At 55.9% G+C, this 20,029-nt stretch overlaps 1 protein-coding gene across 6 annotated transcripts in view; it reads left to right on the top strand.

Moving 5' to 3' along the window:
* Positions 1 to 20,029, top strand: part of LOC123369648 (receptor-type tyrosine-protein phosphatase V-like) — a 69,048-nt gene that overhangs the window by 21,620 nt on the left and 27,399 nt on the right. For 5 of the 6 annotated variants that reach the window (XM_045015482.1, XM_045015484.1, XM_045015485.1 and 2 more), the window contains 16 exons: positions 490 to 759; positions 4,287 to 4,556; positions 5,348 to 5,620; positions 6,033 to 6,305; positions 6,848 to 7,117; positions 8,005 to 8,277; positions 10,316 to 10,588; positions 12,735 to 13,007; positions 14,275 to 14,547; positions 15,018 to 15,296; positions 15,519 to 15,653; positions 15,760 to 15,970; positions 16,433 to 16,500; positions 17,279 to 17,405; positions 17,727 to 17,774; positions 18,956 to 19,049. In XM_045015482.1, the coding sequence (XP_044871417.1) occupies positions 490 to 759; positions 4,287 to 4,556; positions 5,348 to 5,620; positions 6,033 to 6,305; positions 6,848 to 7,117; positions 8,005 to 8,277; positions 10,316 to 10,588; positions 12,735 to 13,007; positions 14,275 to 14,547; positions 15,018 to 15,296; positions 15,519 to 15,653; positions 15,760 to 15,970; positions 16,433 to 16,500; positions 17,279 to 17,405; positions 17,727 to 17,774; positions 18,956 to 19,049 (3,410 nt within the window). The remainder of the gene's footprint in view (positions 1 to 489; positions 760 to 4,286; positions 4,557 to 5,347; positions 5,621 to 6,032; positions 6,306 to 6,847; positions 7,118 to 8,004; positions 8,278 to 10,315; positions 10,589 to 12,734; positions 13,008 to 14,274; positions 14,548 to 15,017; positions 15,297 to 15,518; positions 15,654 to 15,759; positions 15,971 to 16,432; positions 16,501 to 17,278; positions 17,406 to 17,726; positions 17,775 to 18,955; positions 19,050 to 20,029) is intronic. The other variant, XM_045015483.1, reaches the window with a different exon arrangement.

Raw genomic sequence — 20,029 nt, forward strand, 5'->3', positions numbered from 1 at the left:
CCACACCCGCCTGTCTCCTGAGCCAGCTGTAGCATGGGCGGTTTAGGCTCCAGAGGAATGGAGAACAGTGACAGCCGGGGGTCTAGATACAACAGTGTAGCGATGGGTGCTTTGGGAATGCTGGAGCCGTGAAGATGGATGACTGGCTGGTCAGAGATGTGAGAATGGATGTGGCCAGCCAGGAGGATTCTGAGGGCCCAGTTCAGCCTTGGTGTAAGCAGATGAGACTCTGGTGCAATGGGTGGAGTTAAACCAAGACTAAAGATAGCCCCAAATGGGCCTGATTCTCCCCTCCCGGGCCCTTGTGTGTCCTGCCCACTTGTGCAAAATGAGTGCCAACCCCTCGGGATGCCCCTCCAGCCCAGCCCAGCCTTTCTCCCTCATGAGCCCCAGCTCCAGATCCTGGGCCCCCATCCCACTCTCTGCATCTCATTCCCCGGCATCCGTGGCACGGCAGCTACTAGCCACTTATCTACCTCTTTCTTTCAGACCCTTTGGCCCCATCTGGCGTGACACTGACCAGTAAAAGACACCCCCTGGGTCTCTCTGCTGCCTGGCACAGGGCTTCCGGGGACAGAGACCAGTTCCTCATCCACCTCTACAGCAAGGAGTTCTTGATGCAACAGAACGTCTCAGTGGGGCCAGACACTCAGAACTTCACTTTCCTGGGGATTCGTCCCGGGATCCAGTACTCCGTGGAGGTGACGGCCCTGGCGGGACCCTACAGAGCCTCGGCGCCATCTGCCACGGCGTGGACATGTGAGTATGGGCTGTGGCCTGTGGAGATGGTCTCCTGCAGGGTGTGGGATCCTGGCATCGCCTGCAGTACCGGAGATTCTGGGTCTGTCCACGCTGCAATCAGAGGTGTACTGGCTGCAGCATGTGTAGACGTAGCTTTGATCTAGCTGGCACCAACAACAATAGCAGTGAAGCTGTGGCAGCATGGGCTGGTGTCATGTTCCTGTACCAGATGTGGATTGGCTACAAGCTTGCTTATAGACGCCAGATGTGTTCAGCATAAGATCCTCTAATGCTCTGTCCGCTATGGCTGAGGTTAGCTTTAAATAAGATACTTTACACACAGTATAACAGCATATACTGAACAGTATAACACAGTTTAGCATTCCATTACATCTCCCCCTTCACGTTCTACATTCCTACCATTTACAGTATTCACAATGTCACGATTTGGGGTAGGCGGTCCAGACTGACTGATTAGGCTTAGGACTTCATTGAGAGTTTTGTTGTTCTTTCATCAAAGATCCATATAGCAGAATATCGTCCACGAAAACAACAATTCTGTTTGAGTTCATTAACAGTTCGGCCATCTTTCTTTTGAAAATTGTATGGGGCACTGGCAGTCCCAAAAGGTGATCTTTGAAAGCAGAACCATCCAAATGGTGTGATAAATGTAGTCATTTTAGCACCTTCTTTGGCTAAAGGAATCCGCTTGAGGCATCCAGCTTGGAAAATACTGTCGCTCCTTTCACTTTGGGGAGGAAGTCAGCCAATGTTGGGCGGATAGATTGTTTCTCTCACAACTGCTTCATTAAGTCTTTTAAGATCCACACAGATTAATATTTTTCCATTTTTCTTTATAACCAGTACCACTGAGGCATACCATGCTGCTGGCTCAGAGATTTTCTCAATTATGCCAATCCTCTGCATTCTCTTTAACTCAGTTTCCACTCTATGAAGTAATGGGATAGGAATGCTGTGAGGTGTACGTACACTATATGGTTCAGTATTGTCTTGTAAGGTTATTTGTACTGGATTTCCTCTCAAAAGTCCAGTATCACCAAATATTCCACTGAGTTCTTCCACCTTTCTCATTAGGCCCATCATGGTGTCACTCTGTGGCTGAGAAGGCTGTTGGTCTGTGGTCCTTTGGTCACATACAACCTGAATGCACAGCTTTTGTCTTTGTAAGTTATTTCTGTGGTGAACTAGCCCATGCAGTTCAGAATACATGCAGGGCTAGTGAGAGCTGTGTCAGGTGACTTCAGCTCTCGGAGGGGATGAAAATGGTTGTATGTACCCTCTGAGATATGACTATGACATTAGTTACTGAGTCAGTTTTAAAGTCAATAGTCTTGCCAAGAATATTCAGTTTCACTCTCCAGGCAGGTTCTATGTCATCACAAGTGGTAGATCGCAGAAACAATGGCTTTTGATTGTCTGCAATATGAGTCAACTCCCTGACTGCTTTGATGCAGCAAACAGCTGCAAAAATGTCCATATTTCATGTATTTATTACACCGTGTGCCTCTGGCTGGACATGCATCATCTCTTGGGATATGATTTTTTCCCACATCTTGTGCATGTAGGCTGGAATTTGTCCCTCTTAGCCTGGGAGTTCTCTCACCTTGCCTCAGGGATTTTATGATAATGACTTTTAACACTCAAGTTTCTGTTTACAGTTTCTAAGCTGGTTTCAGGACGTTCAAGTTTGTCAGTTTTGCTAGAAAAAATATTTTCATGTTTTGCATTCCCCAAATCAGTTTTCAGCCAACGTATGCAGAGCTCTTATAAAACAGTGAACATTTTCCCATTTGTTGAATTCTCTGGTGAAAACATGCTCTTCCAGAAACCACGTTTCTTTGAAGGTTCTGGCATCAAACATAGCCAGAACCTTTTCATAGTCATCTTTGTGACTGTCTTTAGTAAAATCAAAGGATTTAAAGAAATGCTTTGCCTGCTTCCCCATAGAAGCAATTAAAGCAGATACCTGTATATCTCCAGTTCCTTTATGCAGCTTGTTTGCAATTTGAAATCTTGCAAAATACTGCTTCCAATCTGTCCATTGGGAAGGTTTGTGAAAGCTGCAGTTCTCTGGACCATTGAAGAGTGGCATGTTGATGGTATCCTGCAACCTTTGTTGCTGTTTTCCTTCTTTTTTTGCTCTTAGTTTACTCTTGACATCATGTCATGCTTCTGTACCAGATATGGACTGGCTATGGACCTTGCTTCTATACCAGATATGTTCATTATAAGATGTTTTAATGCTCTGCCTGTTGAGGTAAGCTTTAAATAAAGTATTTTTCACTACATTTTACATGTAATGGCTGAACAGTGCAATACACTTTAGCATTCTCTTGCACTGGATATGTTCTGGAGCAGGTAGCCGGCACCTTCATGGCGTCACTGCTATCAGTGTTCAAGCTAGCTGGGTACATCTGCTCTGGTCTGTGGTGTAGACATCCCCTTGGTCTCTGCTTCTAGCATTTGCAATGATATGACCACTAGCAGCAGATATCTCCAATGGCTGGTGATGGGACACTAGATGGGGAGGGCTCTGAGTTACTACAGAGAAATCTTTCTCGGGTGTCTGGCTGCTGGGTCTTGCCCATGTGCTCAGGGTTTGACTGGTCGCCGTATTTGGGGTCGAGAAGGAATTTTCCCCCGTCTCAGATTGGCAGAGACACTGGGTATTTTTCGCCTTCCTCTGCAGCACGGGGCACGGGTCACTTGCAGGTTTAAACTAGTGTCAGTGGTGGATTCTTTGTAAAGTCTTTAAACCATGATTTGAGGACATCAGTAACTCAGCCAGAGGCTAGGGGTCCATTGCAGGAGCGGGTAGGTGAGGTTCTGTGGCCTGCAACGTTCAGGAGGTCAGACTAACTGATCACGATGGCCCCTTCTGGCCTTAAAGTCTGTGATACAGAGACTGCTAGGCCAAAGCGGATGGGTGAAGAGGAGTTCGCTCAGCGCTGCTGGAAATCATTGGGTGCCTAATATGGATTTAGGGGCCTGGCATTAGCCTCAGTGCCTGGGATGGCCTTGAGGGGCCTGCCTGCCAGTTCCAGCATCCACAGGTGGAACTGGGGTCCTGGCATGAACAAGGGGGGTCGCGCTGTAACAGGCATGAAGGGAGCAGAGAACATGTAAGAGAAGGAGAGGCAGCTTCTGGGGCCAGCTGTGTCTGTCTGTCTGTTCTCATTGTGGGGATGCGGGGCTGAGAGTTATCTGCCCTCCGTGGCAATGCCAGCCCCATGTGTGGTGCTGGAAGTACACAGGGCACCTCAGAACTGTGCCCCAAGCAGCTTGGGTAACACACTGCCCGGCTAGATAACAGCCTGCTATTGCTGCTGCCAATGAATGGAGCTTCTCCTTTTGCCCAAGTGCTGCAGATAGGAAGATCCTGGGTTCTTTGGTGCCCGTCACCATAGTATCTGGGCACCTACAATACAGATGAATTCAGGCTCCCAGCACCCCCATGAGCTACGGCAGTTTTTCTTCTTTCCCCCCATCTAACGCATCTTCCTGCCTTTGTTTCCCCTCCCCAGACCCTGTGTCACTGGCCAACGTGAGTGTGACACGTGGGCCAAGCCCCTGGGAGCTGCACGTGGGCTGGACGGAGTCGGGCGGGGCAGGAGATCACTGGGTGCAGCTCTACGCGGATGAGTCTCAGTCCATTATCAGGAACACGTCCGTACAGCGCGGAGCTGCTCACGTCGACTTGGACGGCCTGGTGCCCGGGGCGCGGTACCGGGTGGAGATCGTCTCGCAGGCCGGACCCCACCGCACCTCCTCACAGGCAGCCATTGGCTACACAGGTATAGCATGGGTCTGGTGGGGTGGGTGTAGCCGCCTGCTGTGTTAAAGGGCCCCCCTCTCCATTGAGCCACAGGGGGTGTGAGTCTGTTACAGGCCTGGGCTCTAGAGCGTTCGCTCAAGCTGTAGCAGCTCCTGCTCTTAACTCCGGAGGTCCCTGGTTCAGACCCTGCTGCATCAGCCCAGAGGGCGGCCGCCACACCAGGGCTTCCACAGGGCACTGCTTTGGGGTACACATCCCCCAAGACTAACCCGCTCACCCATATCAACACTGGGCAGAATCCCGGGGATCTAGGCCAGGCCTCTGATCCAAGCCGAACCCCTGCTGGTGGGCTGGTTTGGGTCAGGGAAGTGCCCCCCCAAGTCCCCTTTACTTTTGCGGCTGGGCTCAGCAGATTTGACCCCTCTGATTCTTAGCACTTTCCTGGGGAAGCATGGCACTAGCAGGTACCTGGCTGCAGGGGCACGGCCTGGGGGGAAAGGGGGTCTTGGCTGGGGGAGGAGTGCCATTCTGCCCTAACCCCAGGCCCTTGCTGCCCAGGAAGGAGTCAGAGAATGGGGCCCTCTGGCCCTCACCCCTGTCAGACACGTGCTATTGCCCTAGGCTGTCACCGTCACTGTGCAGCCACATGGAACGGGAACGGGGTGAGGAGCTGAGATCTCGAGCACCCACCGTGCCTTAGTCTGGCTGTGAAGTGCCAGGGGCACTGGCTTTCCTACCCTTGCTGTAAGGACACGGGGCACGTGCCATGTTTGCCCCCACGGGCCCCATGACACTCTTTCTTCCTGCTAGCCCCTCTGATGCCGCTGTCCCCAGCCATGACCAACGGGGACAGCACCTCTGCTCTGGCGGTGCGCTGGGAGGCCCCTGTTGGACAGAGAGACGGCTACCTGGTCAGCGTGTATGAGGAGGGCTCCCTGGCAGCCGGGAGACATGTGAATGTGGGGAAGGACAGCACCAACGTCTCCCTGGTGGGGCTGGCGCCGGGATCTTGCTACCACGTTGGAATCTCCGCTCTCGCCGGACCCTACAGCTCTGACCCCCAGAATGTCACCGGCTGCACAGGTGAGCACCCTGCCTGCTCTGGTGCTGGCCCGCCGGGGTGTGCGCTCGCAGGGTCTCAGTCTGGCTCAGAGGGGAGAACAGCCAGGAGTACTGGAGAAGTGATGGCGTTAGAGAGGAGGGTGCCCCCGTGCAGGGCTGGAGGTGTTGTCCTGCCACAGGTGCCATGCTTTGACATCATGTATAAAAAGCTGATCTCCTGGCCAGATTTCTATGGGAACAATTGCTGTCTGCCTCCGTCCCCCTGCCCTTTCAATTGCACAGGATCCTTCATCACGTCCCAAGCTGTTGCTGTGGGCTGTTGCAGGGATGTCAGGCTCCTCCTCAGAGATGGCTGCACACGAGCGGTGGGATTTTCCCTTCCCTTGTGGCTCCCTCTTGCCCTGACTCCTCCTTCTCTGCCTTTGCCCTTCAGTTCCAGCTGCTCCTGCCAATGTGAGCCTCACCAACTCAGGCAGCTCCTCGGTGCTGCGTGCTGCCTGGGACGAGCCCCCTGGGGGCAGGGACCACTACCGGGTTATTCTGTACAGCCTGGCACCCTGGGGCATAGAGACAGCTCAGTCCCTGGGACCCAACGCTCAGAACATCACCTGGACTCACTTGGCAGCGGGCAGCAGATTCACTGCACAAGTCACTGCTGTGAAAGGTCCCTACGAATCCTCCTCTGTCAACATCACCCAATGGACGTGTGAGTATGACGGGCCCAGGATCAACCCCCCAGATCTGACCCTACGCCCCCCTCTGCCCTGCTCAGAGCCTGGCTCCCTCTCCCCCATTCTGATCCTACCCTGCTAGGGACCCCTCTTCCCCTGCCGCCCCTGGGGAACAGCCCCCAACACATCCCCACTCTGCCGAGCCCCACTGCAGCATCCCTGCTTTGGCCTTCGGGTGCCAGGCCCCACTCTGACCCTGCCATCCCTGGCGGCCAGTCCCTGACCCCCACACCTCCTCCCTTACCCTGCTGCAGATCCCAGGGGTGCTGTCCTCTGTGCTGCACGGGCCAGCACCCCCATTGGAGCTGCCGTGTGGCCAGCTTGGTCCCTGGTGTCTGTGTTGCATGCTGCTGTCGGGAGATGCAAGCTGGAGACCAGTGCTTGGTAGCACCCCCACCTGCTAGATGAGAAGAGGCTGCCTGCTGGGATGGGCTGTGCCCCTGGCAAGGGCAGGTGGGACAGAAGCTCTGATTGCTTCTGCTAGCGGAGGCTGACTGTGTCTCCCCTTCTTTTCCAGACCCCCTGGCCCCTGCCAACCTCACCCTGGCCAGCCCCTCTGCCTCCGCCCTGCAGGTCTCCTGGACGGGGCCGGAGGGGGGAGGAGAAGGCTACACCGTGGATCTGTACGACGCCTCCTCCGGCAGGCACGTTGGCCACACCTTGCTCCCCTGGGGTGCTAGGAACCATACCTTCCAGAGCCTGACCCCGGGCACCCGCTACAGCGTGGGAGTGAGCACCACGGCAGGGCCTTACCACTCCAGCACCCCCAACCTCACCCACTGGACACGTGAGTGCCTCACCCTGCAGCCAGGGGCCCCCGTCACAGCCTTGGCTTGGGGAGACCCATCTCCTCCCAGAGTCGTGTCTCCATCCAGTCCCGCGTGCCACTTCCACTCCATCTGCCCATGGACCTGGGGGAAGCCACCCAATCCTGCCTGGTACTGGGAGGCACCTCCACGAAGGGGTCGGCCATTGGGAGCAGTAAATATATTGCCAGTGTTTTCCTTACGCCTTCTCCCTGTATTCTGGCAGGACAGGGCACAGGAGCTGCTCTACCAGTCCTACAGCTCTGTCCCTGCTCCCCTCCTGCACTGCGCCGGGACACAGGATCGTGCCCAAAATCCCAGAGGGGTCTCGGGGGCAGCCTGCCTTCCCTGCCTGTACCCCATGCTCCAGGCTGTGAGCTCCCGATGCCTTGGATCGGGACTGGAGTTGTGTGGGGGATGGGCAAGCCCTTTAGGTCCTTGCAGATCATCCCACACCAAAGCAGGGACCGTTCTGATCCCAGCCAGCTGGATTTCCCCCTCCCCCCGGCAACACCCTTCACTCACGTCTTCCCACTACATCCAGCTTGAGCAGTCTCTGCTGGGAATGTGGCCAGATCTCATGGGCCTGGGGAATCCAAGAGGAAGGCTGGTGCAGGGCAGGAGGAGATTGGGGAGTCCCAGTCGAAGCTGGCTCAGAAGCTCCAGTGGTGGCGAGGTGGTTCTGTGAGAGAGCCGAGGCCATCAGCATCTTCCCGCCAGCCCCAACAGAGCCTGGTGGGGCAGATCAGGGGCCCCAGCCCAGCTCAGATGTGCCCGGCTCTCTCCCGGCAGGCCCTGGCTATGAGGCTGGGTTGGGTGGTCTACAGCTGCAGGCGCCATACTCTGAAATGTTTGGTTTCACCCCCAGACCCTCTGGCCCCTCTGGCCGTGCATGTGGCAAACCAGGGGCACCCCGACAGGCTGAGCACATCCTGGAGAGCAGCCGCCGGGGGCCGCGAGGGCTACGTGCTGACCCTATACCACGCAGGATCGGGTGCGGTGGCAGCCAGGGCCGTCGCTGGGGAGGACGCCCACAATTTCACCTTCGCAGAGCTGGCCCCAGGATACAGGCACTCACTGGAGGTGGTCTCCATCGCCGGGCCCTACAGGGCGGCCGCAGCCAACGTCAGCGACTGGACCTGTGAGTGCTGGGGTTGTAAAGGGGGGATGCATCAAGGGGGCACTGCTTGCGAATGGAGCAGGAGGCCCTTGCAAGCGCAGAACAGCATCTGGGACCCTGCTGAGTGCTGCCAGGTGCTCAGATGCCAACCCGTGACATCAGTGGCTAAGGCAGGGGTGGGTAAACTATGGCCCCCGGGCCACATCCGGCCTGCGAGCCGATGTAATCCAGCCCTCGAGCTCCAGCCGGGGAGCAGGGTCTGGGGCTGCTCTGCATGTGCTGTGCCTCTGCATGCATGTGCTGTGGATCTGCGCATCTCCCAGAAGCAACGGCGTGTACCCCCTTGGCTCCTATGTTTAGGGGCAGCCAGGGGTCTTTGTGCGCTTCCCCCTGCCCCAAGCGCCACCTCCCACAGCTCCCATTGACCGGGAACTGCAGCCAATGGGAGCTGCAGGGGCGGCACCTGCGGATGGGGCGGCATGCAGAGCCGCCTGGCTACACCTCCGCGTAGGAGTGGGAATGGGGACATGCCGCTGCTTCCAGGAGCTGCTTGAGGTAAGCGCTGCCTGGAGCCTAAACCCCTGAGCCCCTTTCTCACCCCAACCCCCAGCCCTGATCCCTCTCCCGCCCTCCGAACCCCTCGGTCCCAGCCTGAAGCACCCTCCTACACCCCAAATCCCTCATCCCCAGGGCCTCCCCTGCAGCACGCACCCCCTGTCAGAGCCTTCACCCCCTCCTGCACCCCAACCCCAATTTTGTGAGCATTCATGGCCCGCCATACAATTTCCATACCCAGATGTGGCCCTTGGGCCAAAAAGTTTTCCCACCCCTGGACTAAGGGGAGGTGGGCTACCCTCCCCTGCACACTGCCCCATTCCATGGGGAGAAGTGTGCGCACACCGGTGTGCACACACACATACACACTCACACAGACACACACCAGATAGACACATCCACGTGCCCAAGGACACAGAGAGATGCACTCACATAGGTGCGTGCACACGGACAGAACATGCCTGCCCTGACGTGCTCGATCACACAGATGGATGCGCAGGTGGATGTGCACACGCTCACTCACGTCCACTTACACAGACATGCACATATGGACACCTGCCTGCTCACGCACATGCTAAGCTGTAGTGTGTACAGAAACTAAAGGGTCAAGGGCTAGTGAATGAGGATATTGGAAATGAGTGGCTGCATATCAAACAAAATCAGAACACGCTTTCTAGAGACTAGACTTAACTACCAAGGTAACCTCCAGTCTGTCGACGTTTTAGCTCACCCAGAGTTCTCTTCCGCCTTTCCAGCCAGGACTGCCCGAGACCTGCGTTTGGGAAGTGAAAAGCGCTGTCCTTTCTGTTCTTCAGTGAAGGTTGCCCGAGTGTTATCTTTTGCCTTCTAGAAATATCCCCCGCCCTGTTCATTGTCTTTGCTCACACACGCACACACACACACCGGCTTGCTTTCCCCATGTACTCCTTTCCTGGTGATTTCACAGCTCTTCGTTTAACAGTTGACTTTGTATGTAAATGGGTGTCCGCTGTGTTAGCTTAGGGTGCTTGATTCACATTGCGACAGAGAGAGAGACCCTTCTCAGCCTGGTTTCCTCCTTTGCTGGTGACTAATCCCTTGATACAGCGTTTCAGAGCAGATTTCCGATGTATACATAACTCCTCACATAGCATCTGTGCTGACCTTTCACAATGATGGTGGTGAGCAGAGTGACACCGGCTTTCATTTCAAACTTCACCTGACAGTCTTTGGGGAACCAGAATGTACAGACCAGAATCAGGAGATTCCTGTAACCCTCTTGCCAGCTGGTGTTCAGAAGTTCGTGGGTCACAGGCTGTCACAACAGGGGCAGATGGCAAAGTAGCAGCAGTGCATGGTGTGCAGATGGAGGAGTGGGGGGAAGTGTGTCAGTGGGGGGAGGGGTGTGTGACAGCAGGGCCCTCCCTTACCCTCAGATGCACATACCACGCAGTGCACTGTCTGTCATGCTGAGGATCCCATTCACTCTGCCACGTTTGTGATATAAGATCTGATGTTTCCCTAGATCCTCTGGCACCCTCTAACATGTCCCTGACAAATCAGGGGCACCCCAACAGGCTGACCGCGTCCTGGGGAGCCGCAGCAGGGGGCCGGGATGGCTACACGCTGACCCTGTACCACGTGGGATCGGGTGCCATGGCAGCGAGGGTCTCTGTTGGGAACAACACCCACAATTTCACCTTCATGAACCTGGCCCCAGGAAGCCAGTACCTGCTGGAGCTGGCTTCCACGGCTGGGCCCTACGGGATGTCCATGGGGAACGTCAGCGACTGGACATGTGAGTAGCGGGATTTTCATAGTGAGCCAATCTGAGCCTTAGACGGGTTCCCCAGCAGCTGTCAGCAAAGCATCTGTGAGTTCACAGCCCTGGGAGCCAAGCAGAACTGATCCGCCCTTCCCAGCTGTGAATCCCAGAGATGGTCTCTGGCATTGATCAGTGAGTTCCCAGTTCCCTCTGGATCCTGTGATGTGTCACCAGAACCATATGTGCTTTGGCTCCGCAGCTATGTGGGAGCTGGAGGTGAACCTAGAACCAGGGGGCATCTGCTCAGCGAATTCAGGCTGAGTAAGCTGAGACTCACCCCGTTGGAGGATTGGGGTATGACCTCATACTTAGTGGCCATGACGGATCGAACCTGTGTCTACTCTGGAAATCGATTCTGTAAAATGAGCCCTGGGGTTATTGTCTTTCACTGATTTCTGTATCAAATCCACTCAGTTTCACAAGCAAATGGTTTTTGTTTTCCCCTAACAGCCAGCCCTGCCCACTCAGCCTGGGATCTGAGAGTCAAGCTGGGTTCTTTCCATCTCATGCCTCCTCCCCAGTAACCAGGAGCCAGTTGATGAGTAAACAGGATTATGTCTCAGTCACAGGTTACACCTATAACTCTGCTCACCTGCGTCTGAGTTTCTGAGGATGATGTGCATGGAGGAAAGAGTCTGGCTTGACTCTCAGCTCTCAGGCTGAGTGTGACGGGCTGGTCGTTAGAGAAAAGCATCTTTATATGTATAAACTGAACTAATCTAACTGGGATTCCTTGAGACACAATGGACGTGAGACCCCTGATGCCTGTTTGGCCAATCTTTGAGTTGACCCGCACTGGGAAGGATCTGGCCCTTGCTAATAGAACTGTGGCCATTTCCAAATGCACTGAGAGGGGAGCAGGAGAGATTTAGGGTCAGATGTGCCGAAGGGGCCTAAGACTCAGGAAGAGTCACTGGGTCTTAGGCTCCTAAGTCCCCTGGGTGTTTATGAATATTTTACCCATAATCCTCTAAAAAGCAGCTTGAGACCCCAAACCATTAACAGAATTACACCTGCCGATAGACACACACAATCAGCTCCCCTTGTCCCTGTCATCCTGCTGCGTCCTGAGTCCCCTCTGCCAGGCGGTGCCATCTGTGCCCTCCCCCTGGCCCATTTCCGCTTCCCGCTCTGCCTTAGGGACCGCGCTGTCGCCTGCCATTACATAGCTGTGGTCTTGGGGCCTCGCGCTTTGGGCATGTTGAGCTGTGATTTGAAGGCTAAGTCGCAGCAGGCCCCTGGATCCAGTGCACGCAGTTCTTTGGGCTGGTGCAAGGTGGCATTGGCACCTGCGCTCAGAGCCGGGCATGTAGCTGATTTCTTGGTGCGGGAGGCTCCCTGGGGATTTTGCTGCCAGTTTGGCATCAGTTTGACACTGAAGCTCAATCAGCAGATGCCCTGGGCTACACCTGGCCAGATCTAACAGCACAAGGTGGTAAGGGGGAGTGAACCCCACGGCACACTCCCCAGTACAGCTGTGTTAAACCCTCTTGGGCTGAGCTCCAGGCTTGTGGGGCACCCATTAATGCTGTCTGGGAGCACATGGGGCGTGGGCAGGAATGGACTGGAGCTGCCTCCCCAGCAGTGGTGGGGCGGGGATCATGTTGCATCCTGAGAAGGGCTGCAGCAGAGTACGCCCTGCTGCAAAAGGGGTGGGGGGGGTTGTAAGTGGGGCACAATCTTTTCCTGGGGATCTTGGCACAGCACCCCCTGCCCTCTACACAGTGCGGTGCCGAAGGGTGCAGTCTATCGCTGCACTGAGACATCTGGGAGCCGCGATAAACTCTTCCACATTGGTACAAACACATCTGGGAAGGGTCAGGGCTGCCTGTGCACGTCCCCCATGGGACATGGCTGCATCATGTCTCCACAGGGATCGCTGCATGGACCTGATCTCAGAATCAATAGCACCTGGGCCTGGTGGGAGAAAGGAAATGGGAATCCTCTGCCCTATACCTGAACTGGGAACGTGTCACCCCCCATCCCTTGGTGGGACATGAGTGAAGAAGGCAGTTAAAACCATGTGCATTTAGCTAATGATGACAGAGCCAGGCCTGGGTGGCTGACAAACCCCTGCTAGTGCATGCGGCTTTCATGGTCTCTCCCGGTGTTTCCCCAGACCCTTTGGCACCCCCTAATGTGTACCTGACAAACCAGGGGTACCCCGACAGGCTGAGCGCATCCTGGGGAGCAGCCGCCGGGGAGCGAGATGGCTACACGCTGACCCTGTACCACGCTCAAGCAGGCACGGTGGCAGCAAATGCGTCTGTGGGGAAGGATGCCCACAAGTTCACCTTCTCAGGCCTGGCTCCAGGACACAAGTATTTGCTGGAGGTGGCCTCTGTGGCTGGGCCCTACTGGACGTTCGCTGGGAACATCAGCGACTGGACAAGTGAGTGTTAGGAGTCCCAGCGCCTTTGCCCGGCGCATGAGATACAATGCTGCAGAGCTGGGTGGGGTTGTGCACACTGAGCAGCAGGCTGGGGCGGGGGAGTAGCTAGTGCTGCTGTGTGACAGCTTGCGGGCTACAGGCACCCTGGAGGAGGTGGGTTTGGGCTCTGGTTTAGGAAGCTAGGGGGAGCCGGTGGCCCCTGAGGACCCCAAAGTCCTGGCTAGGGAGCAGCCAGTGGAGAGCCTGCAGCCCGGGATTGCTCTCTTTGGCCAGGCATTCTGGGCTTCCCAGCGTCCTTTGCTCTCAGGGCCTTGCACCATCTGCAGCAAGCGCTTTTAATCGTAACAACGCAGCCCCAAAGCCATTGCTCCTCCCCAGCCAGGGACGGGCCGTTTCAGCCAAAGGCCCCTAGCACACGCCTGCAAGGTGTCAACTAGGCCAAGAACTTTGCAAGACTTCAGCAGGGGTGGGATCCTCCAGAGCTAAACCTGTGTCTTTGTTCCAATCTTTCCAATCAGGGGCATCAAAACAAAAAATGGCGTCAGTGTTAGCAGACAGCGGGTTCAGCTTTCAGTGCATTTCCAATGTTCTGATGGACTTTTTGTCTGCAGCCAGATCAGTCTATTCAAGAGCAGCTGAACATTAGGTGCCCGAGCCTAGATTTAGGCAGCTTCAAAAGCCCCTAAGTGGGTTCAGAACCCGACTCAGACAGGTGAACATGCACTAGCTCAGCAGGAGCCAGCATGCCAAAAATAGCCTCATGGCCATGGCAGCTCAGGCAGTGGCTCTGGCTAGCTACCTGAGTAGTACCCGGGGGTGGGGGCGGGGGGATTGTATCACAGCCACCCTGCTATTTTTAGCACGCTAGCCTGAGCAGAGCTAGTGCGTGTATGTCTACCTGCATGGGAATTATACCTCCCAGCTGCTGGATAGAGAGGCTAATTGCTTATCCACGTTGCCTTTGTTCTGGCAAACAAAGGAGGAGCTGGGTGTTTCAGCCGAGATGAGCGTTTCCTGGTAGGAAAATAATCTCACAGGTAAAATCTGAAAGAGTTAGGAAACTAATTAAAGAGAGGAGTCCAAAAATGTCCCCACAGGCAATCTGAGACGTGAAGAATAGCAGCATAGAAATAAAAGATCTGCCTTAAATGAAAACTAGAAGGATTGTCTCCCATACCCCGACTGTATTGCCCTGGGGTGGGCTGGGGGTCGATGTGGCAGACTCAGGAAATGACTCTCTCTCCCTTGGATTGTTTTTATAACGTAGCCCCTCTGGTTCCAGTGAATCTCTCTGCGGTGCCCGGGGAGAGCCGCACAGTGCTGGCCGTGTCCTGGGGCCATGCCCCCAGCCAGCTGGATTACTGCCAGCTGTGGCTGCGAGGTCCCGGGAACACCACGCTACCACAGAGGCACACCCTGGCCGGGAGACAAGTCCAGCACTTCTTCCAGGGGCTGGTACCAGGCAGAAATTACTCAGTTTCCCTGAGCTGCGTGGCTGGGCCTTACTGGAGCAGCACGGGCATCTTGGTGGTGCCAATAGGTGGGTATGGGCCTGTGCTGGACGGGAGGCTGCAGGGGCTGGAGAGCGCAGTGGGTATGTGCAGGGCAGGGAGGGGAGTGAGCTAGTGACTGGAGGGAGATGCCCACACGGAGCCACATGGCCTGGTGGCATCCTGTGAAATAAACCCGACTCCACAGAGAGTCTTCCTTGGCCTGGTCCTCCTGTGACATGTCTCTCCCCTGCAGGCTCTGGGCACAGCCATGCTGGCCCCTGGCCTCCTGCGTGGCCCCCAACCCTGGCCCAGCCTCACCATCCCTCTTGCAAAGGCCCTGGCTAAGCCACTCCAGCCCTAGGCCAGCAAGCCGGGGGTCCCGAGGCCCAGGTATCCAGCTTTGTGCCTTGGCACCGTGCAGGCATGGAACTGCTGTGGGGCACACGGCCTGGTTCGGGGCTGGAAATGCCCCCACCCCATGTGGGGTCTGCCTAGCTCAGGGTCTCTCCTTTCTCAGCGCCTGACCCAGTGGAAGATCTGCAGTGCCAGCCTGACTCCAAGGGCTTTTCCCTGAGCTGGACCTTCCCCGCTGGAGATGTGGAGGCCTGCGAGCTGGCGGCAGAGAGGCTGTCCGGGGGGCCCCCTCAGGCTGAGGCTCGGGTGATCGCTCCCGGGAGCAAGACCAGCCTGTGGGGTTTGGAGCCAGACTCTTCGTACCGAATCAGCGTGAGCGCAGTGGGCAGGAACGGGCTGAGGAGCCGGGCTGTGACTCTGGTCTGCAACACGTCAACAGAGGGTAGGTCTCCCCACAGACCCCAGGAAGAGCTGCCAGATCAGGTTTGCTGGTTAGCTAGCAGGCCCTATTCCAGAGATCAGAGCCCCTGCATGTGGAGTGGAGGATGGGGCTTGGGACTGGTTTGTAGCGAAGCTGCTGGACTGGGGCTGTGGGGCGGAACTGCTCAGGACCAAGCCAAGCTCCAGCCCTAACCGCCCTGGGCCGGCCGGGTTTCCATTTCAGTCCTGCCTCCGCCGGTACGAGCAGACGTCCCGCGGGTCGAGCCTGGCTCCAGAGTGCTCATCTCCCCCGACATGTTCAGCGAGGAGAACGGCCGGATCGAATACTATGCCATCATCGTCACCAGCAACGAGTCGTGTGAGTGCCCACTTCTCGCCCGTGGTGGCTCCGCTGAGACCCATGGCCACAGTTCCCCACCGAGGCGCGGGAGCTGCTGCTGATACGCTTGTGTCTTTAACTCCAGTGTCAAGGCCCACCCAGGAAACCGTGTCCAGCACCTGGTATGATCACTATTATGGACAGGAGGACTCCTACGTGGCTGTGCTGCTCCCCAATCCTTTCCATCCAGACAAGAGGAGCACTCCCCAAACCTGGTTGGTGCCGGTGGGAACGGATGAGTGTGGCCAGTCCCGGGAGATCTGCAATGGGAAGCTGAAGGCAAACGCTCACTACAGGTGGGGACCCCTGCTCTGGCGGATGTTGGCAGACAAGGGGGGGTGGAGGGGGAAAGGGAGCACGGCTATTTGGTGAGAACAGGGCAGCATCTCCCTCGCACCCCAAACACATATGCCAGGGAGGCCGCAGTGGGACCAAGGTGGCTGCACTGGGCGGTGCTCCAAGGAAAAGGCTGGGAAATGTACGAATGTCCGGAAACCTTCTCCATCCACCCACATTTCAAAATTCCCTGTAGGAAAATCAGACTTTCCCAAGGGGAAAATATCACAAACCAGCTCCTGTGTTGCCTTCCTGGCACCCATCTCCCCAGCTGGCCCAGACAAGCACCATCTCATTGCTGGTTTCCATTTTCCCAGCACCACGTTCTTTCTGTATGAGGCTGGAAATCCAGTGGCAGGATCAGGCCAATCCTGTTTCCTCTGAGTGGCTAGGACTAACCTCTGGTCTTGGCTTTACCATAGGTTCAGCATTGCTGCTTTCACCAAATACGACCCGGTGGATCCTTCTGTGTCCTTCACGGCGTTTTCAGGTAAGGCCGTTCCTCATGCTGCTTCAGCAGTGGTGTTACTCGCTATCCCCTCTAGCTGTCTCTGCTAGGGGAGTTCCTTAATTGCTGCTAATGGAGGGGCAGAAAATCTCAGAAAGGAGTCTCATAAGTGTAGATTACATTTAATAATAATACCTAGTGCTTGCTTGTCATCCGTGGATCTCAAAGCGCTTCACAGCCTTTACTGTATTGAGCCTCACACCCTGTTGTAAGGCAAGGCAGGGCAGGGCAAGCAACCCCATTATACACATGGGAAACTGAGGCACGGAGCAGCTGAGGTAGGGGTTCTCAAACTGGGAGTTGGGACCCCTCAGGGGGTCACGAGGTTGTTACCGGGGGGGGGGGGTCATAAGCTGTCAGCCTTCACCCCAAATCCTGCTTTGCCTCCAGCATTTACAGTGGTGTTAATTATATTAAAAAAGTGTTTTTAATTTATTAGGGGGCTCACACTCAGAGGCTTGCTATGTGAAAGGGGTCACCAGTACAAAAGTTTTTGAACCACTGAGCTAAGGGATTTGCCCAAGTCTGCACAGAAAGTCAGTGGCAGGGCCAGGACTTGCACCCAGGTCTGCCAAGTCTTCAGTTAGTGCCCTAACCACTTGGTCCTCCTTCCCCGGTGAGCCCAATGTCTGGCGATCCTGGCTGCGAAGACGGGTGGGTGACTCACAGCAGGAGTGTCTGGGTCAGTTTGTGGAGCCTGGCAGGATCTTTTGGAATGCACAGTATACATGCAAAGAATCCCCATGGTCTTTGCCTTCAGCGGCTGGAGCTGGCGCAGACCCCAGTCCTGTTACCGTGCCAGTCGTGGCTGGGATTGTTGCGGGCTTTCTCCTGACACTTGGCGCAATTTTCGGATGGGTCTACTGGAAGCGGGTCCGATCGAAAAGGTAAGGGAGGCCCGTCTCCCAAGGGATGAGATCCAGGGTGGGCCTGGGAAGTGGTAGGAAAAGCTGCTGAGAGCGAAGACAATGCGATTGGTGTTAACCGAACAAGGAGCTGACCAGATGTATATCAAAAGGGGTGGGCAGGTCCAGCATAGCAAGTGTGAGCTGTTGGGTGTGATGAATCCACTGAAAAGTTCCTCTAGTCATGTGTGTAAGCGGGAGGGAGCCCTGCCCTCTCACAGACCCTCCTGCTGCTAAACAGGGCGCTTGGCCCCAGCCTCAGTGCTGCCAGGACGGGTGACATCCCCTGTGCTTTCCTTTCAGAACCAAGAAGAGTAACTTATCGCAAGAAATGACCACGTACAGCTTGAGGTGAGTATGCTGCTCCCAAAGCTGGGTGTCTGGGACTCAGGGTGTCTCCTTGCCTACCCACATGCTAGCGCTCCACGATAGGCCACAAAGGGAGCGTGGGAAAGAGGAGACTAAGGGGGATATGATAGAGGTATATAAAATCATGAGAGATGTGGAGAAAGTGGATTAGGAAAAGTTATTTACTTATTCCCATAATACAAGAACTAGGGGTCACCAAATGAAATTAATTGGCAGCAGGTTTAAAACAAATAAAAAGAAGTTCTTCTTCACACAGCGCACAGTCAACCTATGGAACTCCTTACCTGAGGAGGTTGTGAAGGCTAGGACTATAACAGTGTTTAAAAGAGAACTGGATAAATTCATGGTGGTTAAGTCCATTAATGGCTCTTAGCCAGGATGGGTAAGGAATGGTGTCCCTAGCCTCTGTTCGTCAGAGGATGGAGATGGATGGCAGGAGAGAGATCACTTGATCATTGCCTGTTAGGTTCACTCCCTCTGGGGGCACCTGGCATTGGCCACTGTCAGTAGACAGATACTGGGCTAGATGGACCTTTGGTCTGACCCGGTACGGCCGTTCTTATGTTCTCATAGTGTAGGCTGCTCCAGAACCCGGGGCCCTGCCAATCTGGTCCATTGGGTCTCTTTTTAAAGTGCCAGCAAGTGCCACGCCGCTCACCTGCTAACCCTTAGTTATCTAAGTCACTGGTAGCTGTACTGCCAAGCCCCAGCCGCCTCTGGGCAGATTCCCGTGTTGCCAAGTTCCGTCACAGCCTTCATCACCCTGAAATGCATCCAGTGCTTAGTAACCAGTGCGCTAACACAGAACGAAGGCCAGGCCCCTCCATGGACTGGGGACTCTGCACTACTCCTTGGGTGAAAAGAGAATCCCCATTAGCTGGGAGTGCAAACGTCCATACCGGCCTGCAGCCTAGGGGCTGGGAGGAACCCCTCTCACAGGAGGTGGGACAGGCTGACTGCCACTGTTCTGTGGACGTCCCAGTGCGAGACGGCACAGGGGACCGAGGTGTCACAGGTCATTAGGTTTGGGGTTCAGAGATTCTAAGGCCAGATCATCTGGGCTGACCTCCTGCATAACCCAGGCCATAGGACTCCCTCGAAATAATTCCTCTCCAGGGTGGCGTTTTCTCTCATCGCCAAGGGCACAATTTTATCTCCTGCAGAAATGTCCACCGGCTGATCCCCATCCAGAGCTTCAAGCAGTATTACGAGGCGAAGACGGCAAACGCCAACCACGGCTTCTTCCAGGACTTTGAAGTGAGTGTCGCATGCAAGGAGAGCGTGCTCCTGGGGACGCTGGCAGTGTAGACGCACCGGCAGTGTCACGTGGACGTTGGGGAAATCACCAAGCTGTTTTGCGTTCCTCAGGGCCGCCCAGAGGGGGGGGGCAAGTGGGGCAATTTGCCCCAGGCCCCGGGCTCCGCAGGGGTCCCCAAGAGAACGGCTGAGGCTCCCGGCCTGACCCCGACCCCGTCCCTCTCCAGGAGCCTCAGCACATCCAGGAGCTTCCCTGAACAGCTGCAGCGTGTCTCCCGCGGGGCCTGAGCTCCGCCCTGCTCAGAGCCGCATAGTAAGGGGGCGGGGCTGGGAACTCAGGCCCCGCTGGAGCTCGCAGCCCCGCCCCCTTACCACGAGGCTCTGAGAGGGGAGGAGCTCAGGCCCCGCCAGAGACACGCTGCACCGCTATTCAGGGACGCTGTTGGATGCGACGCGCTGAGGCTCCGGGAGAGGGGGGAGCCGGAGGTAAGAGGCCAGGGCCAGGGGGGTTGGATAAAGGGCAGGGAGTCCCGGGGACAGTCAGGGGACAGGGAGGGGGCAGAGGTTGGGGGGGCGGTCAGGAGACAGGGAATGGGGGGGCTGGATTGTGGGCATTCCGGGGGTCTGTCAGAACTCAGTGGGGGGGGGGTGGATAGGGGTTGGGGCAGTCAGGGGACAGGGAGCAGGGGTGGGGTCCTGGGGTGGGGGTGGTGGGGTCTCTGGGGGATGGTGAGGGGGAAGGAGCAGGATGGGTCAGGGATTCTGAGGGGGGTGGGCAGTTGGGGGGCAGGAAGTGGGTGGGGGTCAGATAGGGGGCAGGGCCAGGCTGTTTGGGAGGCACAGCCTTCCCTACCCTAAAGCTCATTCAGCAGTTTGAGGCTTGCAGAAGAGCCAAGCTGTTAGCTTTTCCATTAGGGCTACCATCCCTTTCACTTCTCAAATGCCAAATTAGAGTCTATATTTAATTTCAGTGCCATAGG

Source organism: Mauremys mutica, chromosome 4, assembly GCF_020497125.1.
Source record: "Mauremys mutica isolate MM-2020 ecotype Southern chromosome 4, ASM2049712v1, whole genome shotgun sequence".
Classification (NCBI taxonomy): Eukaryota; Metazoa; Chordata; order Testudines; family Geoemydidae; genus Mauremys; species Mauremys mutica.